The sequence below is a fragment of the Dendropsophus ebraccatus genome, chromosome 10 (genome assembly GCF_027789765.1).
Source record: "Dendropsophus ebraccatus isolate aDenEbr1 chromosome 10, aDenEbr1.pat, whole genome shotgun sequence".
NCBI lineage: Eukaryota > Metazoa > Chordata > Amphibia > Anura > Hylidae > Dendropsophus > Dendropsophus ebraccatus.
The window spans coordinates 89,812,431-89,837,108 of NC_091463.1; the positions used below are offsets into that span (position 1 = coordinate 89,812,431).

The window sequence follows — 24,678 nt, forward strand, 5'->3', positions numbered from 1 at the left end:
AAGGTTTTCTCTAGTTTACCTCCATTGCTTAGTTGGGGCCATGTTGTCTTTTTTTCCAACACAACATTTCTTCCAACCTAGATCTGTGTTGGGATTGCAGCACGTTTCCATTCATTGAAATGATGCAGATTTGATAAGAAACAAAGCGATTGTGACCTCCTCCCCCAGTAGAGTAGGGGCCTATTGGTTGGAGCTTCCCACCAATCATATGTAACTAATCAATATGTCACCAATACCTAAACAAAGTCTTCATTCCATTTTACTTACTCAAAAGAGATTAAGTTGTAACAATTACTGCTTCTTCTTTATCATAAGACGTGTAAACTGCTTTGACTATGAACAGTTTCTCAGATCCCAGCCATGGCAACTTGTCATGTCTCCTAGATCTCATAGGTCTCTTTGTGGTGGACTCATCCTGTCTCTTTTTTAATACTTCATACACAGATATATACATGTGCCATAGACTTATGTGATGCACCCTCTCAATATTATCCCAACATTACATTAATCTAGACCCAGAGCATTTACTGTTTCTCACTTTTAGTAGGTGTGCTCCTCTGGCAAGTATACCTGGTCCACATCTAGATTCTGTCACTGTCTAGGAGTCTGTATTGTCCATCACTTGCTACTAGGGTAGAAGGTTGCACTACTTCCAGGGATTGTAATCAGAATTAGCAAACTCTAAGTTAACCCCTGGCATGTTGGGACGATCTTATTCTAAATTGGAGAGCAGTAAAAAAAAAATCTAATGTCAGATTTACACACTCAAGATAACTATTTGTACATCTATATGTGGGTTTTATATATGGTCGGCAGTGAGTCCAACCAGTGGTCTGGCAACCACATGTGGCTGGGGAGCCCATGCAGTGTGGCTCATAAGAGGAATTTGGAGTCAATATGTCTAAATGCCAAATGGAATAGGACCTCATTTGGGTGTCATTTTGGGAGTTGCATGGGCTTAATGTCCAGCAAATAAATTAATTAAGTCATATACTAGATTGCCAGTCCTTTCTAAAGGGGTTCATTAATCTAGATTGCAAGGATAATAGAATTAACAAGATCCTTGTTGCAACCAGGACTGGAAAAGCTTCTGGTAAGGCTTGGTCAGATTACCAGTTACTAGTGAGGCTACCAAGAATAAACACCTTGCAGTTGGGAACGTTTAAACGGTAAAAAAATTTTTTTACAAGTAACAGGAGTATCCCATTGAAAGCCCACCGATAAAGCAGCCTATGTAGATTTAGAGAAAAGTATCTAAGGGACTGATAGAAAGTAAGAAAATGTAGAGGGCACTCACAGATAAAACTTATTCTTTATTAATTTTCTTTTAAAATCGCCATAATAGGACACGCCATAATAGGACAACCACCTTTTCCAATCAATGTGGCAGCGTGACAGCTGTTTCGCGTGACGTAGACCAGGTCTGTAGAAGCGTGTCTACGTCACGCAAAACAGCTGTCACGCTGCCACACTGATTGGAAAAAGTGGTTGTCTGCTTTACTACGTGTCCTATTATGGCGATTTTAAAAGAAAATGAATAAAGAATAAGTTTTATCGGTGAGTGCCCTCTACATTTTCTTACTTTCTATCATTTGGATATTACCTGGACTCCTTTAGTAGAAGTGAGCACCTTGTATATTTTTTATGCAAACTCATTTTATATCAAGCTAATCCACTAATATCTAGCTCAGTAGTGCAGGTAGCTGTGTTTCCATGAGATATCTAAGGGACTGTGTTCAAGATTGAGAATACTGTGCTAAAATCTGCATTGTGAAGTATATGAGGGATAGTTACCACTGCTAACAAAACTGTGACAAAGCCATGGAGCGACATAGACCAGGCTGCCACAGGTGCCTCACTCCACCACTAGTAGAATCCCACCAGGCTGTCAGCCAGACCCTGTCCTCTCGAGGATTGCCATTTTCATATGCTTGTTGTACACATTTCTGTGACTGTTACATTGCACTGGCCTCCCAAACAGTCAGTGACTGGGGCGGGATGCTGCTCCAGTCACTGATTGGCTGAGTGGCCAGTTCACTACCTGGGACAAGCCATTTCCCCGAATCATTACATCATCACAACTTGGAGGAAAATGCCTTCTGGCAGGGGTCCCAAGGTCGCTCCTACCGCTCAACGTGGGCATGGGAAGTGGTAAGTTTCTACTCCTGATCAAATTCTCCCTTTCCCCTGCCGGCAGTCGAATTTTAAAAAATGACAGACTTTACGTTTAAGGTGTAATTATGTTGTATCTTAAAGGGGTTCTCTGCATGAACAATACATTTTTCTTGGAATCCTCCAATTATAAATAAATCACAGGGTAACTTGATGCTGAGAGCTCAAGGGACAGGTGTATTTGGTAAAGAATTCTGGCAACAAAGGTTACATTTCTCCGCAGCACCACCACAGGAGAAATATAACATTACACATTGCTCCTAGGCTGCCCATGGATGTGCCAGTCCTCCAGTCCTCCAGCCTATCTTTGACCTAAATGTTGGGATTGGATTTCCCTAACTGACTATATGAAAATGGGGGTTCTAAACCAGACACATCCTTTAAATGTTCTTACACTGCAAAATTCAGTAAAAATAGCAATAATAAATTGTGTAGGAAAACTATGCTGTTTTTCTTGTCATTTGAAGGTTAAATGTAATATTTGACTGTATGAGCAGTAGGACAAGTAGTTAGGGAAGGGTCATAGTTGGTTTACCTGAGCTATGGGTCACCTTAACTTTAGTGCCTAGGCTATCTATAGCCAGTGAGGGAGGTACAGTAGGTTCCAATGCAAGGCCGTCCTTCTCAGGATGATAACGTTGCCTAGGCATTGGAATTAGACATGCAAGCTGTGAAAGGGACAGTTAGCTCCATACAGCAGCCAAAATCTTTTCCTATGCCTTGTACTATGGGAAAATTCCTACCTACACACCATGATAGCATAGGAGAGCACTCCTCACATGTAATAAATATATACTTCATCCATTGGTAAATTAACTGCAGAAAATTTAAAAGTTATGTTTTACCCCATTTTCTACTTCATATTTACAGCCCTCATTTCCTAAATTTCCAAATTTGTTGTAAGTAAAGAGTTTTCTAATGTGTCTGACACTATTCACATTATTTTACAGAAAGTATAACAACGCCACAGATGAACTCTGGTTCTACAACCGTATTCACATCTACCAAGCCTGGAAAAAGCACTCCAGAAAATAGATCAATCGGTCCTTTTGCTGCCAATAGTCCAACATGGGTTCCTACGATAGTAAAATCCAGCACAAGTGCCCCACAGGAAACTACAGCTACAACTGCAGTGGGTGCAACATTAAATTCTACTAACACAGCTATATCAAGAGGCAGTTCTGCAGTATCAGCCCTACAAACTTCATCAATTGTATCTTCACAAGTCCCCACATCAAAAATAACTACAAAGTCTACATCAACCATAGAAGGCACAAAGGCAACTACACAAACATTTAGCTCTTTCTTTACATCTAAAAGTCCAAATGAAGTGACTACAAAAGTAGAAACAACTAAACCTACAATGGGAACAAGTTCCTATTCTTCACCAGTAATGACCACCTTAGTGTCTACAGAACCTACCAAAGATGTTATTTCCACAGTACCTACTTCTAACGGGGCAGAATTGGAGACTACAACAGGCATGATGGCAGTGTCACCCGCTGAGAGCACTACGCTCACCAAACTATCAAGCACAGAAAGTACAAAGGTAGAATCTATGCAAAGTACAGTGCCGATAACTACAGGTAGTACTACCGTGGATACAACAGCTTCATTGCCAACAGATAAGGAAGAAACGACATTATTAGTGACTTCATCAGGGTCTACAGTAAAAACTATAGACGCTACAACCAAATATGTGACTGACAGCCCAACAGTACTCACTACAGATGGCTCAATGCATAGTACGACAGCTTCCATTACTTCAGGAACTACAACAGCCGTTACAACTGAAGTTAAAACTATAGTGAGTACACCATCAGAATCTACAACATCGTCCTTAGAAGGAATAACAACAGTCTCTGCTACAGTAAGCGCCATAACATCAAATATAGCAATATTAACCATTAGCACAGCTAAAGTTTCTCAAAGTCCACCAATATCAACTGAATCAACTGCAACAGATACAGGCAGTGTAAGAACAACTACAGGGATGGCATCAACATCAATTACAGAGGGCTCCGCAGCAGTAACAATGAAAAGTCCACCAATATTTACAGGAGGTGTAACAGAATCCAAAACAGGAACAACTGCAATAGATACCAGCAGTGTAACAACAACTATGGGTACAACTGCAATAACTACAGGCGGTGTATCTGCAACTACAGAAACAACTGCAACAGATACAGGCAGTGTATCCACAACAGCAGGGACAACTACAGCAGATACAGGCAGTGTAGCAACAACTACAGGAACAACTGCAACAGATACAGGCGGTGTATCTGCAACTACAGGAACAACTGCAACAGATATAGTTGGTGTATCCACAACTACAGGAACAACTGCAACAGAAACAGGTGGTGTAACAACAACTGCAGGGATGGCATCAACATCAGTCACAAAGGGGTCTACAGCAGTGACAATGGAAAGTCCACCAATATCTACAGTCGGTGTAACAGAAACCAAAACAGAAACAACTGCAAAAGATACAGGTTCTGTATCCGCAACTTCAGGAACAACTGCAACAGATACAAACGGTGTATCCGCAACCACAGGAACAACTGTAACAGATACAGGTGGTGTGTCTGCAACTACAGGAACAACTGCAACAGATACAGTTGGCGTATCCGCAACTACAGGAACAACTGCAACAGATACGGTTGGTGTATCCGCAACTACAGGAACAACTGCAACAGATACAGGTGGTGTATCCGCAACTACAGGAACAACTGCAACAGATACAGGCGGTGTATCTGCAACTACAGGAACAACTGCAACAGATACAGGTGGTGTATCCGCAACTACAGGAACAACTGCAACAGATACAGGTGGTGTATCCGCAACTACAGGAACAACTGCAACAGATACAGGTGGTGTATCCGCAACTACAGGAACAACTGCAACAGATACAGGCAATGTATCCGCAACTACGGGAACAACTGCAACAGATACAGGCAATGTATCCGCAACTACAGGAACAACTGCAACAGATACAGGCGGTGTATCTGCAACTACAGGAACAACTGCAACAGATACAGGTGGTGTATCCGCAACTACAGGAACAACTGCAACAGATACAGGTGGTGTATCCGCAACTACAGGAACAACTGCAACAGATACAGGTGGTGTATCCGCAACTACAGGAACAACTGCAACAGATACAGGTGGTGTATCAGCAACTACAGGAACAACTGCAACAGATACAGGCGGTGTATCCGCAACAACAGGAACAACTGCAACAGATACAGGTGGTGTATCCGCAACAACAGGAACAACTGCAACAGATACAGGTGGTGTATCCGCAACCACAGGAACAACTGCAACAGATACAGGCGGTGTATCCGCAACTACAGGAACAACTGCAACAGACACAGGCAGTGTATCTGCAACTACAGGAACAACTGCAACAGATACAGGCGGTGTATCCGCAACTACAGGAACAACTGCAACAGATACAGGTGGTGTATCGGCAACCACAGGAACAACTGCAACAGATACAGGTGGTGTATCCGCAACTACAGGAACAACTGCAACAGATACAGGTGGTGTATCTGCAACTACAGGAACAACTGCAACATATGCAGGTGGTGTATCCGCAACTACAGGAACAACTGCAACAAATTCAACTGGTATATCCACAACAACAGGAACAACTGCAACAGATACAGATGGTGTATCCACACCTACAGGAACAACTGCAACAGAAACAGGTGGTGTATCCGCAACCACAGGAACAACTGCAACAGATACAGGTGGTGTTTCCGCAACTACAGGAACAACTGCAACAGATACAGGTGGTGTATCCGCAACCACAGAAACAACTGCAACAGATACAGGTGATATATCCGCAACTCCAGGGATGACATCAACAGCAAATACGGGTGTAACAGGTAAAACCATTCCACAGGAAGCCTTAGCAATAACTACTGAGGGATCTTCTGAAGGAACAACAGTAAAAAGTACTAAGGGAACATTGACAAAACTACCTGACACCACAAGAGGAGAAACTACAATGCTAACTACAAAAGGTATAATACCACCATCTACACAAGACAAAACAATACCAAATGCACAAAGAACAAGTCATGACACCTCGGGGGCTGCAACAGTCAAAACACCAAGTATGGAAGATACAACTACCAAAGGCTTTGGAAATGCAATAACAACTATAGAAGACACCAAATCTACAGCAATAGACAATACGGAAGATACTACACCTATTGCTACAACAAATCTATTAGTGACCCCACATAGCACAATAGCATTATCTATAGAGGGTACAACCACAGCAAAAATAGAAAGTGAAGCAACTAAAAGTATAGAAGTGTCCACAAAAGACACAGCAACCTCATCTATACAGAATACAGCGTCAGTGACTACTGGTATCACACCAACCACTACAAATGTAGTTTCAGATATAGCAACAGCAGCAGGTGGCGCTATATCACCAGTTACAGAAGGCACTACAATAATAAATACAATCAAGTCTGAAAGTTTGGCATTAACTACAGGTAAAACAGAAAAATTGTCTAAAGGGCATGTAGAAACAACAGCAACAGCAGCCGACCATACTGCAGGGACAACAGCCTCAAGTAGCACAATGACATTGTCTATAGACAGTAAAACAACTGCACAAACGGAAGATGCAACAACTAAAAGTACAGAAGTGTCAACTAAAGAAGGAGATGGAATTACAGTAACAACAACTATGGAAGACACAAAATCTACAACAATAGCAAATACCAAAGTTACATCACCAATATCTACAATGAGTCCATCAGCACTGACCTCATATAGTACTACAGCTTCATCTACACAAGGTACCATCACAGCCACAATAGAAAGTGAAGCAGCTAAAAGTACAGAAGTGTCACCAAAAGACACAGCAACAGCTACAGAAAATATTAGAGAATCGACAACAGGTGGCGCTGTATCTCCAGTTACAGAAGTCACTAGCACAAAAAATACAGGTGATACAAATATATCAACTCTCAAAAGTACTGAAGCAGCCACATCTAAAAGTTCACCAGTAGCTACAGGTACAACAGAAAAACCCAATACAAGTTCTACAGGAGGTGCAGAAACAATGGCAACAGCTGCTGACTCTACAGCAGGGGCAACAGTTTCAAGTCCATCAGTACTGACCCTACATAGCACAATAGCATTATTTATAGAAGGTACAACAACTAGAAGTACAGAAGTGTCAACAAAAGATGCAGAAACCTCATCAACAACTATAACAGCAGAAATGACAGCAATGACAACAAACATAGCTTCAGCTGTTACAACAGCTACAGAAAACATAAAAGTGTCAACAACAGCAGATAATACGTCGGGGACAACAGTCTCGCTAACATCAGGTAAAGAAAGTTCTGAAAGTTCACCAGTAACTACGATGGCTATATCAGAAATGTCCAATACAGGAACAAGTTCTCAAGGAACAGCTACTACAGCTGACAATACAGCAGGGGCAACAGTCTTAAGTCCATCAACACTGAGCTCACATAGTACAGCAGCTATAGATGGTACAACCACAGCTAAACTAGAGAGTGCATCAGCTGAAAGTACTGAAGAGTCAACAAAAGACACAGTGACCTCATCTACACCAGATACAGTGTCAATGACTACAGGTATCACGGTAATAACAACAAAAGTAGCTACAGATATTACATCAGCTACAGAAAGCATTAAGGAATCAACAACAGGTGGCGCTATATCTCCATTTACAAAAGTCACTACACCAGTAAGTACAGATCATACGAAAACATCAGCGTTAGCGTCCACATCCGAAGGGTTACCAGCAGCAACCAGAACAACCGAAATATCCAATACAGGAACAAGTTCTCCAGTAACAGCTACTACGGCTGACAATACAGCAGGGACAACAGTCTCAACTCCTTCACCACCAACCTTACATAGCACAACAGCATTATCTATAGAGGGTACAACCACAGCAAAACTAGATGGTACAACAACTAAAAGTATAGAAGTGTCAACAACTACACCAGATACAGCATCAGTGGCTACAGGTATCACGGTAATAACAACCAAAGTAGCTACATATATTATAACAGCTACAGAAAGCATAAAGGAGTCAACAACAGGTGGCGCTATATCTCCTGTTACAGAAGTCACTAACACAGTAAATACAGTCGATACAAATACGTTACCTTTCACAAGTACTGGAACCGTCACGTCTGAAGGTTTACCAGTAGCTACAGGGACAACGGAAAGACCCAATACAGGAACAGGTTCTACAGGAGACATAGAAACCAAAGCAACAACTGCTGACAATACAGCTGGGACAACAGTCTCAAGCCCATCAGTATTAACACATAGTACAACAGCATTATCTATAGAAGGTACGAGCACAGCAAATCTAGAGGGTGCAACAACTAAAGACACAGCAACATCATCTACTCAAGATACAGCATTAGTGGCTACAGGTATCACAGTAAGGACAACTAAAGAGTCAACAACTGCTGACAATACAGGAGGGACAACAGTCTCAAATCCATTGGCATCAACCTTACATAGCACAACAGCATCATCTATAGAGGGTACAACGGCAGCAAATATAGATGGAACAACAACGGAAAGTATTGAAGTGTCATCAAAAGACACAGTAACCTCATCTACACCAGATACGGCATCAGCAATGACAACAAAAGAGTCAACCACTGCCCACAATTCTGCAGGGACAACAGTATCGGTTACATCAGTTACAGAAGTTACAGTGTCTCCTTATGGTTTATCGTCACCATCAGAAGTTACATCTTCTGGTGTCTCAGAATCAGGTGGAAGCACAAACGGAGCAACTACAGAAGGCGAAAAATCAAAACCAACAAAATCTACGGATTTGGCAACAACACCCAACACCGATGGCACCAAGGAAACCAGTTTGGGTGGTATAACAGCAGAAACTACCAAAGAAATAGCAGATACGGCAACTACCACACAAGTAATAAGTACAGAAGGAACCGCAATGGCTACCAAATCTACCTCGAATTTAGATGGTCCAAGTCCAGTATCTACAACAACATGGAGTAAGGGCATAACATCTGAATCATCGCCCAGCTCAAGCGTCAATGTCATTACATCATCTGCAATGGAAAGTACAAAAGATACAAATTTGACAAGTACAGAAAATAGAGGAGCACTGTCTACAGAGGACTCTACTGTATCGTCTAGTGTTGGAGTAGGACCACCAACAACAGTATCCGGACAGGGTACAACAGTACCAATCGCCACAGGCTCAACCTCAGTTATTCGAGAAGATCAGTCAACAGCTACAATTACAAAATCAAGTGGTGAAAGCATAAAAGCAACAATTCCAGCCACAACAACCACAAAAATAAATGCAACCAGCAAAGATCACACCCTACCAGACTCGAAAGGTACCACAACAATCGTTTTAGAAGGTACTGTGTCATCTTCTTCTTCTGGAGCTATAGTAGCAACAACTTCAAGGGACATGACAAAAAATACAACAATAGCAACCACAAAGGAGATGACGCCATCAACTACACAAAATACAACAACCACAGAAGATCTAACAGTATTAGTGAGTAAGGGAACATCAGAACCGGCAGCTTCATCATCTACAAACTCCTCAGCTCCTCCTCCTGTCACTACTACTAACTTATTTAATGTGGATTGTATAGGGAAAAGTACTTGTATCATTCCTTTGAACGAAACACCCTTAAAGACATCAAAAGGAGTTGATATATGGAAAGAAACAGCAGAAGCAGGTACAATAAAATAAATCCTCTGCATAGTTGTGCTAGAGTGCCCTTTTTAAACTGGTGTTGGAGGGTCATGGTCGTGGCCAAATTCTAGAATCTTCATTATCTATGGGAAATAATTGACTTTTTATTATTTGGGGGGATGGGGACATTTTTTAAAATTGTGTTTTCCCCCCTTTTATGTGTTTTTTCACGTTTACACTAGTGTACATTAGTATACACTACTTTATATTAACTACCACTACTGTAGTGCAGTGTATTGTATATGTCAGCACCATGTTGACAGGCAACCTACACAGCCATGACTCTGCATACAGTATCCATGTTAGGCCTGGGACCCTTCAGAAGGCCCCTAGGACTGCCATGGAGACAACTGGAAGTCAGGACCTGGACACTGGACTTTAAATTGGTAAGAATACACCACCGAAACCAGTTACATGCTGCAGTCCTGGGTAGTTAAAGCATAAGATCAGGTGTGTAGTCTGGCCCGCCCCTTCAGACCAGATCAATAAGGGGCGGGCTAGACTACAACACAATTAGAATGCTGAGCTGCAATAAAAAGTCTAGCTAGCATTCAAAAAGTTTCCCTTTTAGGACCCCATATATCTTCAAAGGAAATAAATACTACTCAACCAAACATCCACAGTGGAATCTAGGCTACCATGTTCTTTCTAGTAGTCAGGGACGGAATGGCTTATGTGTTATCAGCACTCCACTATGTTAGCGGTAATGTCAGATCTCCTGAAGACTTTGGAGATCTGGTGTTGCCCCCTATCGGTCATTGCACATATTTTCCCAAACATTCCCTAAATGTTACTTGAACAAAAAAGCATTATTTATAGCCTAATAATAATTTTACCAGAGTTTCTGGTCACCGTTATCACCCCATACATCATTGCTATTGTTCTTGTTTTTTTTAGGGGAAACAGAAGCACAGAAAGATCTTCCTCCTTGGGGTATCCTTCTCACTGCACTGGCATCAGCCATCGGGACAGTATTATCCTGTACTGCCTGCTTTGGGGTAGGTAGTCACTCAAGACTAAATATATAGTGGTATAATTGTCATACTCATCTGCGATTGGTATCCAAGGTAAACAAGTGACCTGTAAAAGTCGAACTGAAAAACACAAAGTACTGTAGACTAGAATGTTTGGGAATCTCTTATTATACTGTACAGAAATTAATATTTTTCTATCACTCAAGCTGGAACTTCAACTCTAACTTCTGTGAATACTCACGCCTCAAAATGTCAGAAGGAGTATGAAGAAGATACTGGAGCTCTTCAGTCTCTCTTGCATCTGAGTCTCCTTAACATCTGGCTCACAGTTTGGAATAATTTGTAAAAGTATAGATGTGTCCAGCTTCACCTTTCCCTTAGATAAGTGTCGGAAAGGAATTACATCTTTTCATCACAACATGTTATCCTTGTCACGGCTGCGGCGGCGTCCTGTGCTTTGAGCCACCGCCGCTCTGCTACTGGGCTCTGGAAGCGGACACCGGAGCCCCTGTTCAGGGGTCCGACACCGCTGCCTCTTCAGCTCCACAGAGCGCCTTACCTCTCTGCACTCCAGCTCCCCCCTGTCCTGGACGGCACTTGTGTCCCTGCCTCCTAGGGCACGCACACCGCCTGTCACATTTTTAAAAGGACAGTATGTCCCTACGTGGTCAGTGCACTAATCACCTGCCCTATAAATAAAACACCTGTGCTGACTTTCCCTGTTGGCACCTCTGCATGCTTCCCTAAGTGTGTGGTCCCAGTTCTCTGTGTTTCCTACCCATGGTCCCTGCCATCTGTGGTTCATGCTATCTGTCCTGCTGTCTGTGGTATCAGCTGTGTGTGCTGCTTAATTCCTGCCTGCCTACGTGTCTCCAGCTGCATCTGGCTCACCGCCACTAGCAAGTCAATCCAAGGGTAGCAACCTGGGGGTCGCCTGCCACAGAAAGTCCATCCCGCCTTGTAGAGACCGGCGGCCCTTTCGACTCCGCTCCCTGGTACGGCCTACGTCATCACTGGTGATGGTACAGCAGATCCATTACTCTAGTCGCTATAATCCTCTAATATGTTTGAATAGGTTCGATCCGGCAAAAATATTGAAAAAAAATATTGAAAAAAAAAAGTTGAGGAGGAGGAGGCGGCGGCAGTTGATTGCACCCGGGCCAGTATTGTTGAGAACAGACAAGTTGAGCAGCAGGAGGAGGAGTAAGTAGTTGATTGCTTTTAGGCCAGTATTGTTGAGAACAGACAAGTTGAGGAGCAAGAGGAGGCAGCACTTGATTGCACCCAGGCCAGTATTGTTGAGAACAGACAAGTTGAGCAGCAGCAGGAGGAGGCAGCAGTTGATTGCTCTCAGGCCAGTATTGTTGAGAACAGACAAGGAGGAGGCAGCTTCAGCTGCTCTTGATTGCACACAGTATGTTTCCAAATAGACAATTGACGGTGGGGGCATTAGTAGGAAAAGTATTCTTTTGGACCCAGAAGGGCCTATTACAGAGAACTGAAGTTGGAAGCTAAGAATATGCACGATTGTAAAAATCATTTTTTTATACATGACAAAATGTTGATGTAGAGTTCAGCACTGGACAGTCAACGTTAAAAACCCCCCATTAAATTTGGAGATGAGGATCTGTTTATTCAAATGTATCCAAATTAAGTAGGGAATTTTTAAGGTGATTTTTTAAAATTTGGGGTCTAAGGGGGGAACATTACTTAACTTAAATTACAGATTTTTACATTAGGCACATATTTAGGATATTAAGGTCAATTTCTTGGACACACGGATTGCCATGCAGGACAGGTGACTGATGACTTAGTCATTCACATCAGGCAGGGGAGTGGTATCATCAAATGTAATCCAGGCACGATTCATCTTCACAAACGTCAGCATCTCAACACTGTGGCAAGAGAGCCTTGTTCTTTGCGGTGTGACGATGTTACCCGCCACACTGAACACCCTCTTTGATGCCACACTACTGGCTGTGCAGGACAACAGAGCCAAAGATAACTCTGCCAGTTGAGGCCAAATGTCCAGTTTCTCTGCCCAGCACTGCACGGGGTCCGTGACACTTTGGTGCAGGGTACAATCCAGGTAGGCAGTGACCAGGTGGCTGAGCTCATTCTGGTCCACGCCATGAGTCCGGTGTTGTGTCCCCTCTTAAGCAGCTGGCTTCATAAAATCACTCATCGGAGAATGTAGGCTGTAGCGACTTCTCACGCCTCCACTAGTGGTGGTGGAGCGCGCTGGTTCCCCCCGAGAGGATGTTGTCGGGGAACCTGGTTGGTCTCGCTTGTAAGTTGACATCAACTGACTGGTGAGTAGGTCCCGGTAGTACACCAGTTTTGCCTCCCTCTGTGATGGCGGGAAAAATTCAGCCATTATGTGGCGGAAGCGAGGGTCCACCAGGGTGGCCAGACAGTATTGGTCCCTCTGGCAGATGTCCACAATGCGGCTGTCATTCCAGATATACTCCCACAGACACCTTGCCATCTGCACCAAGGACAATGAGCGCCTCTCCTCTTCACTGTCCTTGGTATAGTTCCAGGGTCTGCTGGGGTCTTCCTCCTCTTCCTCTACCACCTCTTCCTCCATCTCCTCCTGTGATGGAGAGGCAGAGAAGCCAGGTGGTGGTGTGTGGAATGGCTGGGCGTAGACATCTTCTTCCTCCTCATCCTCCATCTGCACTTGCAGGTGAAAGAACTGCCAGACGACAGAGGACCGTGGTTTGCTGACAGCCACGGGGGGTCTTGTGGCCTGTTCACTGCCGCTGCTGCCTGAGGGTGCCCTCTCAGGACCAAGGCTTTGAGGTAATGAACTCTGCCTGGTAGTTTGTCTCCTACCCCTCCCTCTTGTGCCTCAATTCCTTGCAACAGTGAGATGTTGCTGCGTCGGTAGCACCTCTATTTCCTCCCCTGATGATGCCGAGCATAACGCAGTTTGAGGGCGCCACGTCTGATCAGCGACATCATCACCACTGCTACTTTCCTCCAGTGGCTGGATGCCCCTCCCTGGCTCTGTTGACCGCTTACAGCCAACACGTCCTCTGGAGTCTCAGCACGTTCCACCGGCTGAGTTTTGGGGACTTCCTCCTCCTCCTCATCACTAAAGAGCGGTAGAGACTCCAAGGGCAGATCAAGGTTTGCCAAGAGTTCCCTGGCAGATGGTGCCCCAAAGGTGAGTGGCATAGTAATAACAGGGGACGGGGCAGAGGACTCTCGCTGACCGTCCTATGTAAAGGTGGTGTCGGATGATTCAGCCGATGGTTGACTCCTGGTTTGGGAGCTTTGGGCGATGGAACTTGAGGATTGGGTAAGCCAATTTAGAACTGCTGGCTGTGTGGTTCTTACATGATCATTGGGCGTCTCGGGTAGCTGCACCCTGCTGCCACGCCTGTTACCCCGGCTGCCACCGGGCATGGTGCTGCCACTTCTCCTACCCTCACTGCCTGCTGTTGCAGTCCTTGCCTGGAAAGTGCTGGAAGTAGGACGCTTGGACATATTTATTTGGTTGGGGGAAAATGAAATGAGAATTTTTTTTAAAAAAAGTGATGTGAGTTATTGGCCGGAAGGCACAAAGTTTCAACGAGTAATGCTTTGTGGCTTGACGGCACCCAGCAAAGCAGAAACTGACAGGTTTTGTGGGGCGCTTACTTGCTGCTATAGGTTACTTCACCTATAACAGCTTATAAGAAACAAACTTTTTTTTTTTAACTGTTTTGAAATATTTAGTTTTTTTTTTACTTTTTTAAACTTTATTTAAAAAAAAAAAAACTTTTTAAAAACTTTTTTTATTGCGGCTAAACGGGGTTGATGGCACCCAGCAAAGCAGAAACGGACAGGTTTTGTGGGGCGCTGACTTAGCGTCACACTCTATGGAGGGCTTCAACAAGTTTTGCTGCTATAGGTTACTTCATCTATAACAGCTTATGAGAAACAAACTATTTTTTTTTTTTTACTTTTTTGAAATATTTAGTAATTTTTAAACTTTTTAAAACTTTTTTTTAAAACTTTTTTTAAAACTTTTTTTGTTGCGGCTAAACAGGGTTGAGTGCACCCAGCAAAGCAGAAACGGAGAGGTGTTGTGGGGCGGAGGTGTTTAGCGTCACACTCTATGGAGGGCTTCCATAACTTTTGCTGCTATAGGTCACTTCACCTATAACAGCTTATGAGAAACAAACTTTTTTTTTACTTTTTTGCTTGCGGCTAAACAGGGTTGACGGCACCCAACAGAGCAGCAATGTGTAGCGTGTACTCTCAGTTCTACCTGTACTCCTCAATGAGGAGGCTAGGAAGATGATAGTGATTTAAGTTAGTACTGAAGATACCTATGGAGGCATTTTACAGCAAGCAATGTTGATGGCTGGATCACCATGTAGGCCATTACATGGCCATAGCTATTACGTGAAGATGTCATGGAGCCTATGGATGAGAAGGCTCGGGAGTGGAGGTGATTATGTGTATACTCCTGGTGAGTGTGGATGCATGGGCTGATGTATGAAGATGGTCTGGTGTCCGGTGGCGCCTAGTGAGAGCGTAAAGTGCAAGAGACAAGATGAGGATGGACACATCTATATCCTTTCTGATCTAGCCAGACTTTACAATGTGAATACTGGGCAAGGCATAATTGCATATGTAGCTTGTTATTTCTATTATTAGAATAGGTGACAGAAACTGGATTATTTTGTATTCTGCTAAACAGAGAGTCGAAGATGGAATGGGAGGCAATAGTCATATGTTTTGTCTTGAACACTTGAAGACTTGTTAGCCTTCTGCCATTGGGGTGTCAAAACTCTTGGCACTCCAGTTTTTGCAAAACTACAATTCCCATCATGCCTGGACAGCCAAAGTCTTAGCTGTCCAGGCATGATGGGAATAGTATTTTTGAAACCATTAGAGGGCTGCAGTTTGACTCCTGTGATCTATCATCTATGACTGGTTCTGGTTAGAAATGGGGAGGTCTCAGATATTGGTGAATGGCCACACCCCTACTGCTCTGATTGGAGACATGTTATAATGTTTTATATATTTATTGATTATTTCTTTTTTCCAGTATCTATATAAGAGAGGAAATCGCGATAGCGCAACTATGTATATTGTGAATGAGCCGTGAGCAATGTATCTCCGAGGACTACAAGGAAACGTCAGACTGTTGAATAAACTTTCCTAGAAAACATTGATTCTGTTTAAAATTCTTTTTAGTTATATCCTATAAAATGGTCTCTAGATGTAGCTGAGCTTATATTGTCACACTGTGGTCTAAATGACAAATTCATCTGGTCTAAATCTATACATGTATATTCAGGTAATAGTGGAATTACTGCAGGTCTGTAATTATATATAAAATTAGTCATTAGAAAAATATATTGAATATTACGATGGGTGACATCGTAGTTGGTTGAAAAAAGGGGAGCAGTAAAAAGTTCTTCTGTCTGCCCGTTCATGCCTTGCGAGCGCTGTGCTCATTGTGTGTGGGCAAAACCACCCAAAACACATTATATTCAATAGCTTCCCAATGTTGCCGTAACATTGGGCAGCAATTGATCCCGATTTGCAGCATGGTTCCGTCCCCCTATCATCTGTGGAACTATCAAAGACAGGAAGTGGAGCACCAGTGGGCAGAAAAGGTATGACCTTTCCTGCTTTCCGTTTATCCCCCTTTAAAGGGCTAGTCCAGTTGGAAAAGGAGGAAAAAGGGCACAAACAGTTAAAAAAAAAAAAAGAAAAAGTAGTCTCCCCACTCCTTTGTGAATCACAGCTGCAACTGATAATTAAATGAGAGAGAATTTCTTGAGTGTCAAGATAGGGATCAGGAAGCTATCACTGGCAAGGACCTGGGCACTATTGGGGCAGCGGTAGCAGGGTACCCCCCCACCACCACAACCACCAGGCACCCCTACCCCCACCCCCTATGTATAAACTATGTGCAATATGTAAATATATATAGTAAGGAGTGTATAGAATATGTATGTATTTATACGGTAAGTAGTGAAGGCGAACCAGTGAAATTGTCTCTTACAATACAATGTATAGGCAGTATACATTTTAAATGTTTTTAAAACACTCGTCGCAAACTTTCACTTGTAATGGTAAACCTTAATTCTTCGCATCTGGTCCCAGCTTGGCTCTGTGAAATCTTGCGCAGCCGCATCAGCTTTATTGTCAGAGCGCGGTATGAGCCTGTGCAATAGCTGATGAAGCTGATGCTGCTGCGCAGGATATCACACAGCCAGGCCGGGAACAGACATGAAAAGGAAGCAGGAGCGTCACAGAGGAAAGGGAGATATTGGTGCACAGGGGAGCAGGGACCGCCTACAGGGCTCCAGAAGAGGAAATTTGCAGATCTAGAATACGGTGGATTTTTCGAGAACCAGATGGCGGAATAAAAAAATCAAGAGCAGCATTAGAATCCATGTAGCAACCTGTATACCCATGTATATACCATGTTTTTACTATAACTGTTGGTACATTCTCTTTACTACAGATTTAATTAGATTGTATAAACTAGAGATGAGCAAATATGGTCTATCTGTAAGCTACTTCAGCCCACAGTGCAGTAATAAATACTATTCGCAGCTGCAAGCCAACAATACAGTGCTACAGTCCTGTCCCCATTGCAACATCTCAAATGGAAATTTTCACCCCCTTCTTAATCCTTCCCCAAAAATAGCAACACTGGCCCCCCACTGCCTCTTAATAGCAGCTATCCTTTCCCATTTCCACCTGTTTTCTCCCCTCCTTGCCTGTCTTTTCCCCTCCTCACCTGTCTTCTCCCCTCCTACAGTACTTGTCCTTTCCTCTCCTCACCTGTCCTCTCCTTTCCTCACCTGTTCTCTACCCTTTCTTACCTGTACTTACCCTTCCTCACCTGCCATCTGCCAATCTACCTGTCCTCTCCCCTCCTACCTGTACTCCCCCTCACCTGTTACCTCCCATCCTACCTGTGTTTTACCCTCCTCACCTTTCCTCTCCTCTTGTTACCTGTACTCTCCCATCCTCACCTTTTTTCCCCTCCTCACCTGTTCTCTCCCTTCCTCACCTGTTTTCTGCCCTTCATAGTCCTATGCTATCTAAAGTAGTGTATTGTATATCTATCTACCTACCTGTCTAGTTGGCCTATCTTTCTACACATTCTTAAGCAAATTTGTGATTTCTCATAGACCAGCCACATGGAACTCAGAACATTACATGTAAAATGTGACTATTCCTGGCATGGCACCGTTATGTCAGGTGGAGGATTGTATCACCGGTGCTTAGGATCAGTAAGCCGACAATAAAATAGACTAATTTTATCTTTCTAATATAATTACAGAAGCTCAGTGAGAATTGGAGCTGTAAGTGGCGCTGCCACTCCCTGGGAGGGGTTCTGTTCTTTAGGCATTTAGTAGAGGGTAAGCCAAGTACTGGCGGGTTATTCATCTCAGTGGTGACAACATAATTGGAAGCAGATTTTCTCAGCAATTTGTGCAAACATTGAGGAGGACAGGATGGAGGACAGAACAGGATAGTGGCCAAAGTGCAGAATCTATGGGAGAAGATTAAACTCAATGGGCAAATAGAGCTTTTATTGCACATAGGGCAATGAGGCCTTAGTCCACTTTATGTAGGCACCTTGGTACTTCACAGTTTTTCCACTGCCTCTACCACTGCTTAAAATACAAAGTCCTTTGTTGGAAACACCATCAGCTGCTTTGTCTTATTTTCTGCCATGTCTGCCATTTCTGCTCCTGATAATTGTTCATCCATTTTATCTGTACCAAGTCTACAGTGATCCTAAAGTATCCATGAAAATTTCAGGTAAAGCCAAGAGAAGTTTTCGCCTCCTTACTGCCTCTGAACCTTGTACTGCAAGCAAGTAACTGCTTTGTTCTGTACGTTTCTCCTCGAGGAAGTTTTATCTAGTCAAGGGTTGCTTTAATGTCCAAAAGGCCCTCTTGTATTACAATAATCTCATGTCATTCATAATTTAACGTTGGTGGGGGCCATGTTGGATTGTTAGCAAAGAAAAGTTTGCAGGACGGGACTAACCGCTAAAAAATTGCACAAATGTAACAATGCTAGAATTTCACTTGACTGGACTACTTTTATTGGATTTTACAAGTTTATCCTATTATTATTTGCAACAACTTAATCCTCAATCCTTTTTTAGGAATTAGTAAGCAAGTTACTGGAAAGATTAACGATTGATGGATGAGACATCTTTCTGTTGACAGTTATCTGATCTGCATGACCAGCTTAAATTATATTAACAAAGGACCAGAGTTGGGCAACTCAATTTCTGCCTTTATTAGTTCTGCATTAAGTAGGGTTCTCTGTGAAATCTTTTAAGCAAATTTAGATTTGACATTTGACTCACTGAGAGATCTAAAAACAGCTACAGTATCTCCATAAGTCAAGCCTACGAAGAGAGTGAATATGAAGCTCAAGCTATGGAGTACAGGTCTCAGGACACCCTTTTATTTGAAAAACAAATGGGAAAACCCCAGCAAGTCATGGAAAAGGGGTCTATCTTTTAGGCTAAATCCAGAACATGGCCGTCATCATAATAGCGGCCATATTGGATCAAGGGCAAGTTTCAAGGGAATATTAAATAAGAACATACTTATCTCAGAAATCAATTGTTGCAATCACAATTTATCAGCACAAGTTCTCATATGGGTTCATAGTGATTGGTGATTTGTGATCTGGTCTTTGATATGCTACATGACCATGTTCCCAATGGAAAAGCTTTCCCTTGATCCTATATGGCAGCTTTTAAAATGGCAGCTATGTTCCAGATATAGATAAAAGATTGTCCCTAAACCATTACTTGTTGGGAAATTTAGATGTGTCATGTTGTCATTTGTTTTTAACATAAAAGGGTGTCCTAAGACTGTTGACTCAACCTGTATAATATACTAAATTGAATTAAAAAAAGCACCACTCTTGTCCATGGTTGGCCTGTGTGTGATATTGGAAGTGATTGGACCATCCATGTAACATGACAGAATTTCGATACCAGACTATGGCCATAGTGGCACCAGATACTGTTGGCTCTTTTCAAAGGGCTGCACATTTTAATTTTACTTGTAATGGACATGTGAATGGTGTTAGGTGTCTTGTAATTATATTGTCCAGTCTGTATTAATTCCCCATCACTTGCTATGTGTAACAGTACTGTTAGTACTGCTTAATCGTATCATCAACCTTCTTCAGTAAGCAAATATCTTCTGTATTTTAATCTTGTTTCTCTATATCACATGCACGGCTTCAACCATTGTTCTAGTCATTCAGCCACGTTTTCTAGAGTCGGATCTTGTTTCCTTTGACAATTAACAACTGGCTTGGTTGTCAACGTGTCAATAAATCAGCGGGATAATAAGACTGCGTAATTAAGCCGTAGGGGGAACTTAATGAGGGAAGCAATAATCCTTAAGTATCTAAACATCTCTGAATGGTGCCACCTCCGTACAGCCCGAGGACAGGCGGCAGCCAAGTTGTGAAACTCAGAAGCAAACTTAATGACAAATGAAAAGAGTAGAAAGAGAACATGGAGAGAAGTTCGGAGAAAGGCAGAGAAAGATGACGAAATGGAAGATCCCCCAATGGAAAATGTTCGACAGATTCAATATTGTTCAATGATCCAGCCCTCCACTGGTGCATATGTTCTCCAATAGCTTAGAAGTTTCTGAAGGCCCTATTTAAAGTGTCACTGTTGTTATACAAAAAAACTTTAAACATGTCAGAGAGATATGTCAAAAGTTTTAATCAGTCCACGTCTGGGTGTTCAGACCTTAAAAGATTGTAAGAAGCAGCAAGTAAAAGACCACATGACAGTGAGACAGGAAAGGATCTTGCTGAGCGCAATGTTCTCCTGGGTCGTTCTTACCTTCGGTCAGGGTTTGATCAGTCAGACCCAGAACGATCAAAACTTTTTACAAGTGTTTCTGACATTACAAAAGTTTTTGTTTAATGACAGTGACACTTTAAGATTAATATAAATGTATTTTATTAAAAGAATGACCACCTAATTAAGCCCTTCATGTCCACAATCTGCATATATACATTCCGATGTGGGTGGTCCCGCAGAGCTAATGCCAGGCAGTCGCATACCCACAGCTGCCTGTCATTAACCCCCTTAAATGCCTCGATGCATAGGGATTCCGGCATTTAAGGTAGTCAGTGACAAGCACTTTTCATTGACTGATCGGGACCCCTGCAGTTATGCACACCCGATCGCTTGTACCGACAGGCACCCCCTTAGCCACTTATCTCCATCCTGTTGGATCTTCGATCTGTGTATAGAGTCTGCTCTCAGGCAGTAGGGGGAAAAATAAAAGCACTATGGCTCTTAGAAGGCGGGGAGGAACAATGCTTCAATTTGAGCTGGACATCCGTGCATCAATGACCTTTGCTCATGAATGGGGTTAACTCCTAGGAGCTACAAAAATAATTCTTAGAGATAAACGAACCTCCAAAATTTCAGTTTATTTAATTGAATTAGTCATCATATTCAAAAACGTTAGTACAGGAGCAGGGACTGTTGACTCCTGTACGCTGAGCAGAGACATATACACTGCCTTAATGAATAGTCACATGGCTGGGTGCAGGGCACCTGTACAAGCAAATGTAGTGAAGGGCAGTTGTTTATAGCTCATCCTCCCAGTGAATGTTAATCAAGCAGCCAGGCATACGGTGTATTCCATACTGCTCAGTGTATGAGAGCAGGGTCTCCTGCCTTTGAAAGGAGTCCTTGCTCATATATATATATATATATATATATATATATATATATATATATTTATGAATAGCCTGAAATAAATCCCCTCAAAATTTGGATAGGGATTAATCAAAATTTTGGAAACAAATTGAGAGAAAATTTGATAAAATTAGAATCAGTTCACTTAGCTGTGCTAATTTTCATTCAGTAACATCACACTTAGAACACAGTAGAACCAATGCCACTTCGAATGCACTTTGTTTGTATGACTTACCCTAACTCAGCACTCCCAACCCAAATTTGTCTGCCCCCCCCGCACCCCACCCCGTACTTCTAAAATGGCAAAGCTGGCCTTACTGTACATGTTATTTAAGTGTTGCAGGGACTGGATGACCATTGGATGTATATGGTGAATGGTGGTCTCCAGTAGCGAAATTTGGTGGGGGCAAGGGGGGCGGTCGCTCCCGGGCCCACTCAGACAGGGGCCCACTGAGGTCTCAGACAGTTAATGCTGTCTGCAAAAGCTATTGCTTTTGCAGACAGCATTAACACGTCAGTAGTGGCCGGGACCTCCGAGCAGTGTCGGACTGGGCCATGGGAGGAGCGGGGATCCTCTGGTGGGCCCCTCCCCCACTCCCGATGACCGACCGGCAGCTGCTGGATCCCTGGCTCCAGCCCCCACCTCGTCCCAGCAAACTGGTCAGAACTGTATGCGCTTGCACTCCTTTTGTACTAGTATATTTGCTTCTAACTAGTTTATCCTTTAGGTTATGACATCTTTTGAATGTTATCAAAGGTCTTCCCTTGTAGTGTTTTGCCAATACGGGGTCATTCTCTATAATATCCCAGTGTTTGAGGATTGAGCGCTTGATTGTGTCAGCCATTGGACTAAATTTAAATAAAAATGCAAAACGTTTTGTTTCAGAATCCTCATTGGATACTATTTAATTTTTTTTTCTTTTTACTTTTTTTGTACAACAAAGTATTTCGTACCTGTTTTGCAGCTCTATCATTTGCTCGCTCCAATACCTCCATAGGATATCCATGACTCAGGAAACTTTCGGTCAACTCTTTCGCTTGCTGTTTGTAATTTTCATCTGAGCTATTTATACGACGTAGGCGGAGATATTGACTGTTAGGGACGGCTGTAAAAATGTTTTAGATGTATTAGTTACAGCTGAAAATGAAAAACTAGAAACTAAGACATATCGTAAACCGACAGCTACTAACGCTCTTCTTCACTTTTCAAGCTATCATCCGGACCACACAAAAACAGCCATCCCTTACAGTCAATATCTCCACCTACTTCGTATAAATAGCTCAGATGAAAATTACGAACAGCAAGCGAAAGAGTTGACCGGAAGTTTCCTGAGTCGTGGATATCCTATGAAGGTATTCGAGCGAGCAAATGATAGAGCTGCAAAACACGAAATACGAAAAAAAAGTGAAAAGAAAAAAAATGAAATCGTATCCAATGGGGATTCTGAAACAAAACGTTTTGCATTTTCATTTAAATTTAGTGCATTGGCTGACACAATCAAGCGCTCAATCCTCAAACACTGGGATATTATAGAGAACAACCCCGTATTGGCAAAACACTACAAGGGAAGACCTTTGATAACATTCAAAAGATGTCATAACCTAAAGGATAAACTAGTTAGAAGCAAATATACTAATACAAAAAAACAACTTACCTGGTTGGAAAATTCATCCCCGAAAGGGAATTTCCGCTGTGGAAACTGTTCATGGTGTGGATTCTTTGCGCCCGGAAAGTTTATACATATTGGTGGAATAACCTATAATGTAAAATAATTAATTTGCTGCCGGTCATCTAATGTTGTCTATGCCATCACTTGTTCATGCGGAGCCTTTTACGTAGGCAAAACACGCCCACTTCATAGGCGATTTTATGAGCACATAAGATCATTGAAAACAGAAAAAGGAGCCCCAAGATTAATTAACCATGTGAAAAATATACTCGGTGGCGATGTTAATGTATTGCGATTCCAAGGACTGAAAAAGATAATAGCTAATTCAGAGACTGATACAAGCAAACGGTTGCTGCAAAGTGAAGCTCGCATTATATTGGCAACAAATGCACAGGGACCTTTAGGTCTGAACGACCGAATCGAATTGAACATGTTTATTTAATGAAATTTATTTCATGAAATGTATATGTATATATGCTAGAACTCAATGCATTGTAAGAGTGAACTGCCTTATCTGTTTTTAACTATATTTGATAATTTTAAGTATTTGGCAATGGAACTCACTGAGCTATTTAACCAGGGCTGTGGGGGGAGTGTCTTACGTCTGTAGAAGCGTGCTGACGCACGCAAAACGGCTGTTACATATGTTCACCGCATGGTGCTGGCGCCTGTGTCGCCCAAATAGAATGGATTGATTTTATGAAGCTGCAATAAAAGTGACGTTTTATGGTGAGTGCCCTTCCGCTATCTTCTTTACTGTAAAGATTTAAATGGACTTACTTCTCTAGGAAAGGTGCACCCCGTAATCTTTTTTCATTGAGGACAACAATACTAACAGGATATTCCAATAGAACTCTGTTCATACTGCGATTGTGCCGATCGCTATTTTTCCCTGTGGATCCATTCAGAATTTGAGCATACAGTACGAATGACCATCTATATTGTGAAATCTAGGTTTAGCACTTCCTCAGCCTTGGCCTGACTTCTGCACGCTTATATACTTATATAGTCATAATCATTATATCTTCAGTCGTAAACACTCATCAGTTACAAATTGACAAGATTTATGATTTTGTCCTTGTCCTTGATGATAAACATACAGCGTAATAACATAAATTTACAGGACTGATCGTATCAGCGTTCCTGCATATTATACATTCAGTACTTATTCTCTGAGGGATCATGAGACGCTGGAGAAAAAATATATGTAGGTGAGAACAGGATGGTACAATCAGAGAACAATTCAGCCTACCGATGTGTCCACCCTTCCCTTATCTGTAATTTAGTTAGGTACATTTTCTTTAATATGACCCACAGATAGAACGGCGCCATTGCGGGGAAGCTGGTGCCGTGGTCCATTTT

At 42.5% G+C, this 24,678-nt stretch overlaps 2 protein-coding genes across 2 annotated transcripts; one reads left to right on the forward strand and one right to left on the reverse strand.

Annotated features, from left to right (window-relative positions):
- Positions 1-4,098: 4,098 nt before the first annotated feature.
- Positions 4,099-6,072, reverse strand: LOC138766535 (calphotin-like). Its single transcript, XM_069944125.1, has one exon. The coding sequence runs from the start codon at positions 6,070-6,072 to the stop codon at positions 4,099-4,101; it is 1,974 nt and encodes a 657-aa protein (XP_069800226.1).
- Positions 6,073-6,184: 112 nt separating this feature from the next.
- LOC138766536 (mucin-2-like) lies at positions 6,185-9,937 on the forward strand. Its single transcript, XM_069944126.1, has one exon. It carries the CDS (start codon positions 6,185-6,187, stop codon positions 9,935-9,937), a length of 3,753 nt encoding a protein of 1,250 aa, XP_069800227.1.
- Positions 9,938-24,678: the final 14,741 nt, after the last annotated feature.

What these genes read in the sequence shown, in the direction of transcription:
- LOC138766535 (XM_069944125.1), bottom strand. Translation starts at nt 6,072, where the DNA reads ATGGTTTTACCTGTTACACCCGTATTTGCTGTTGATGTCATCCCTGGA.
- LOC138766536 (XM_069944126.1), top strand. Translation starts at nt 6,185, where the DNA reads ATGCTAACTACAAAAGGTATAATACCACCATCTACACAAGACAAAACA.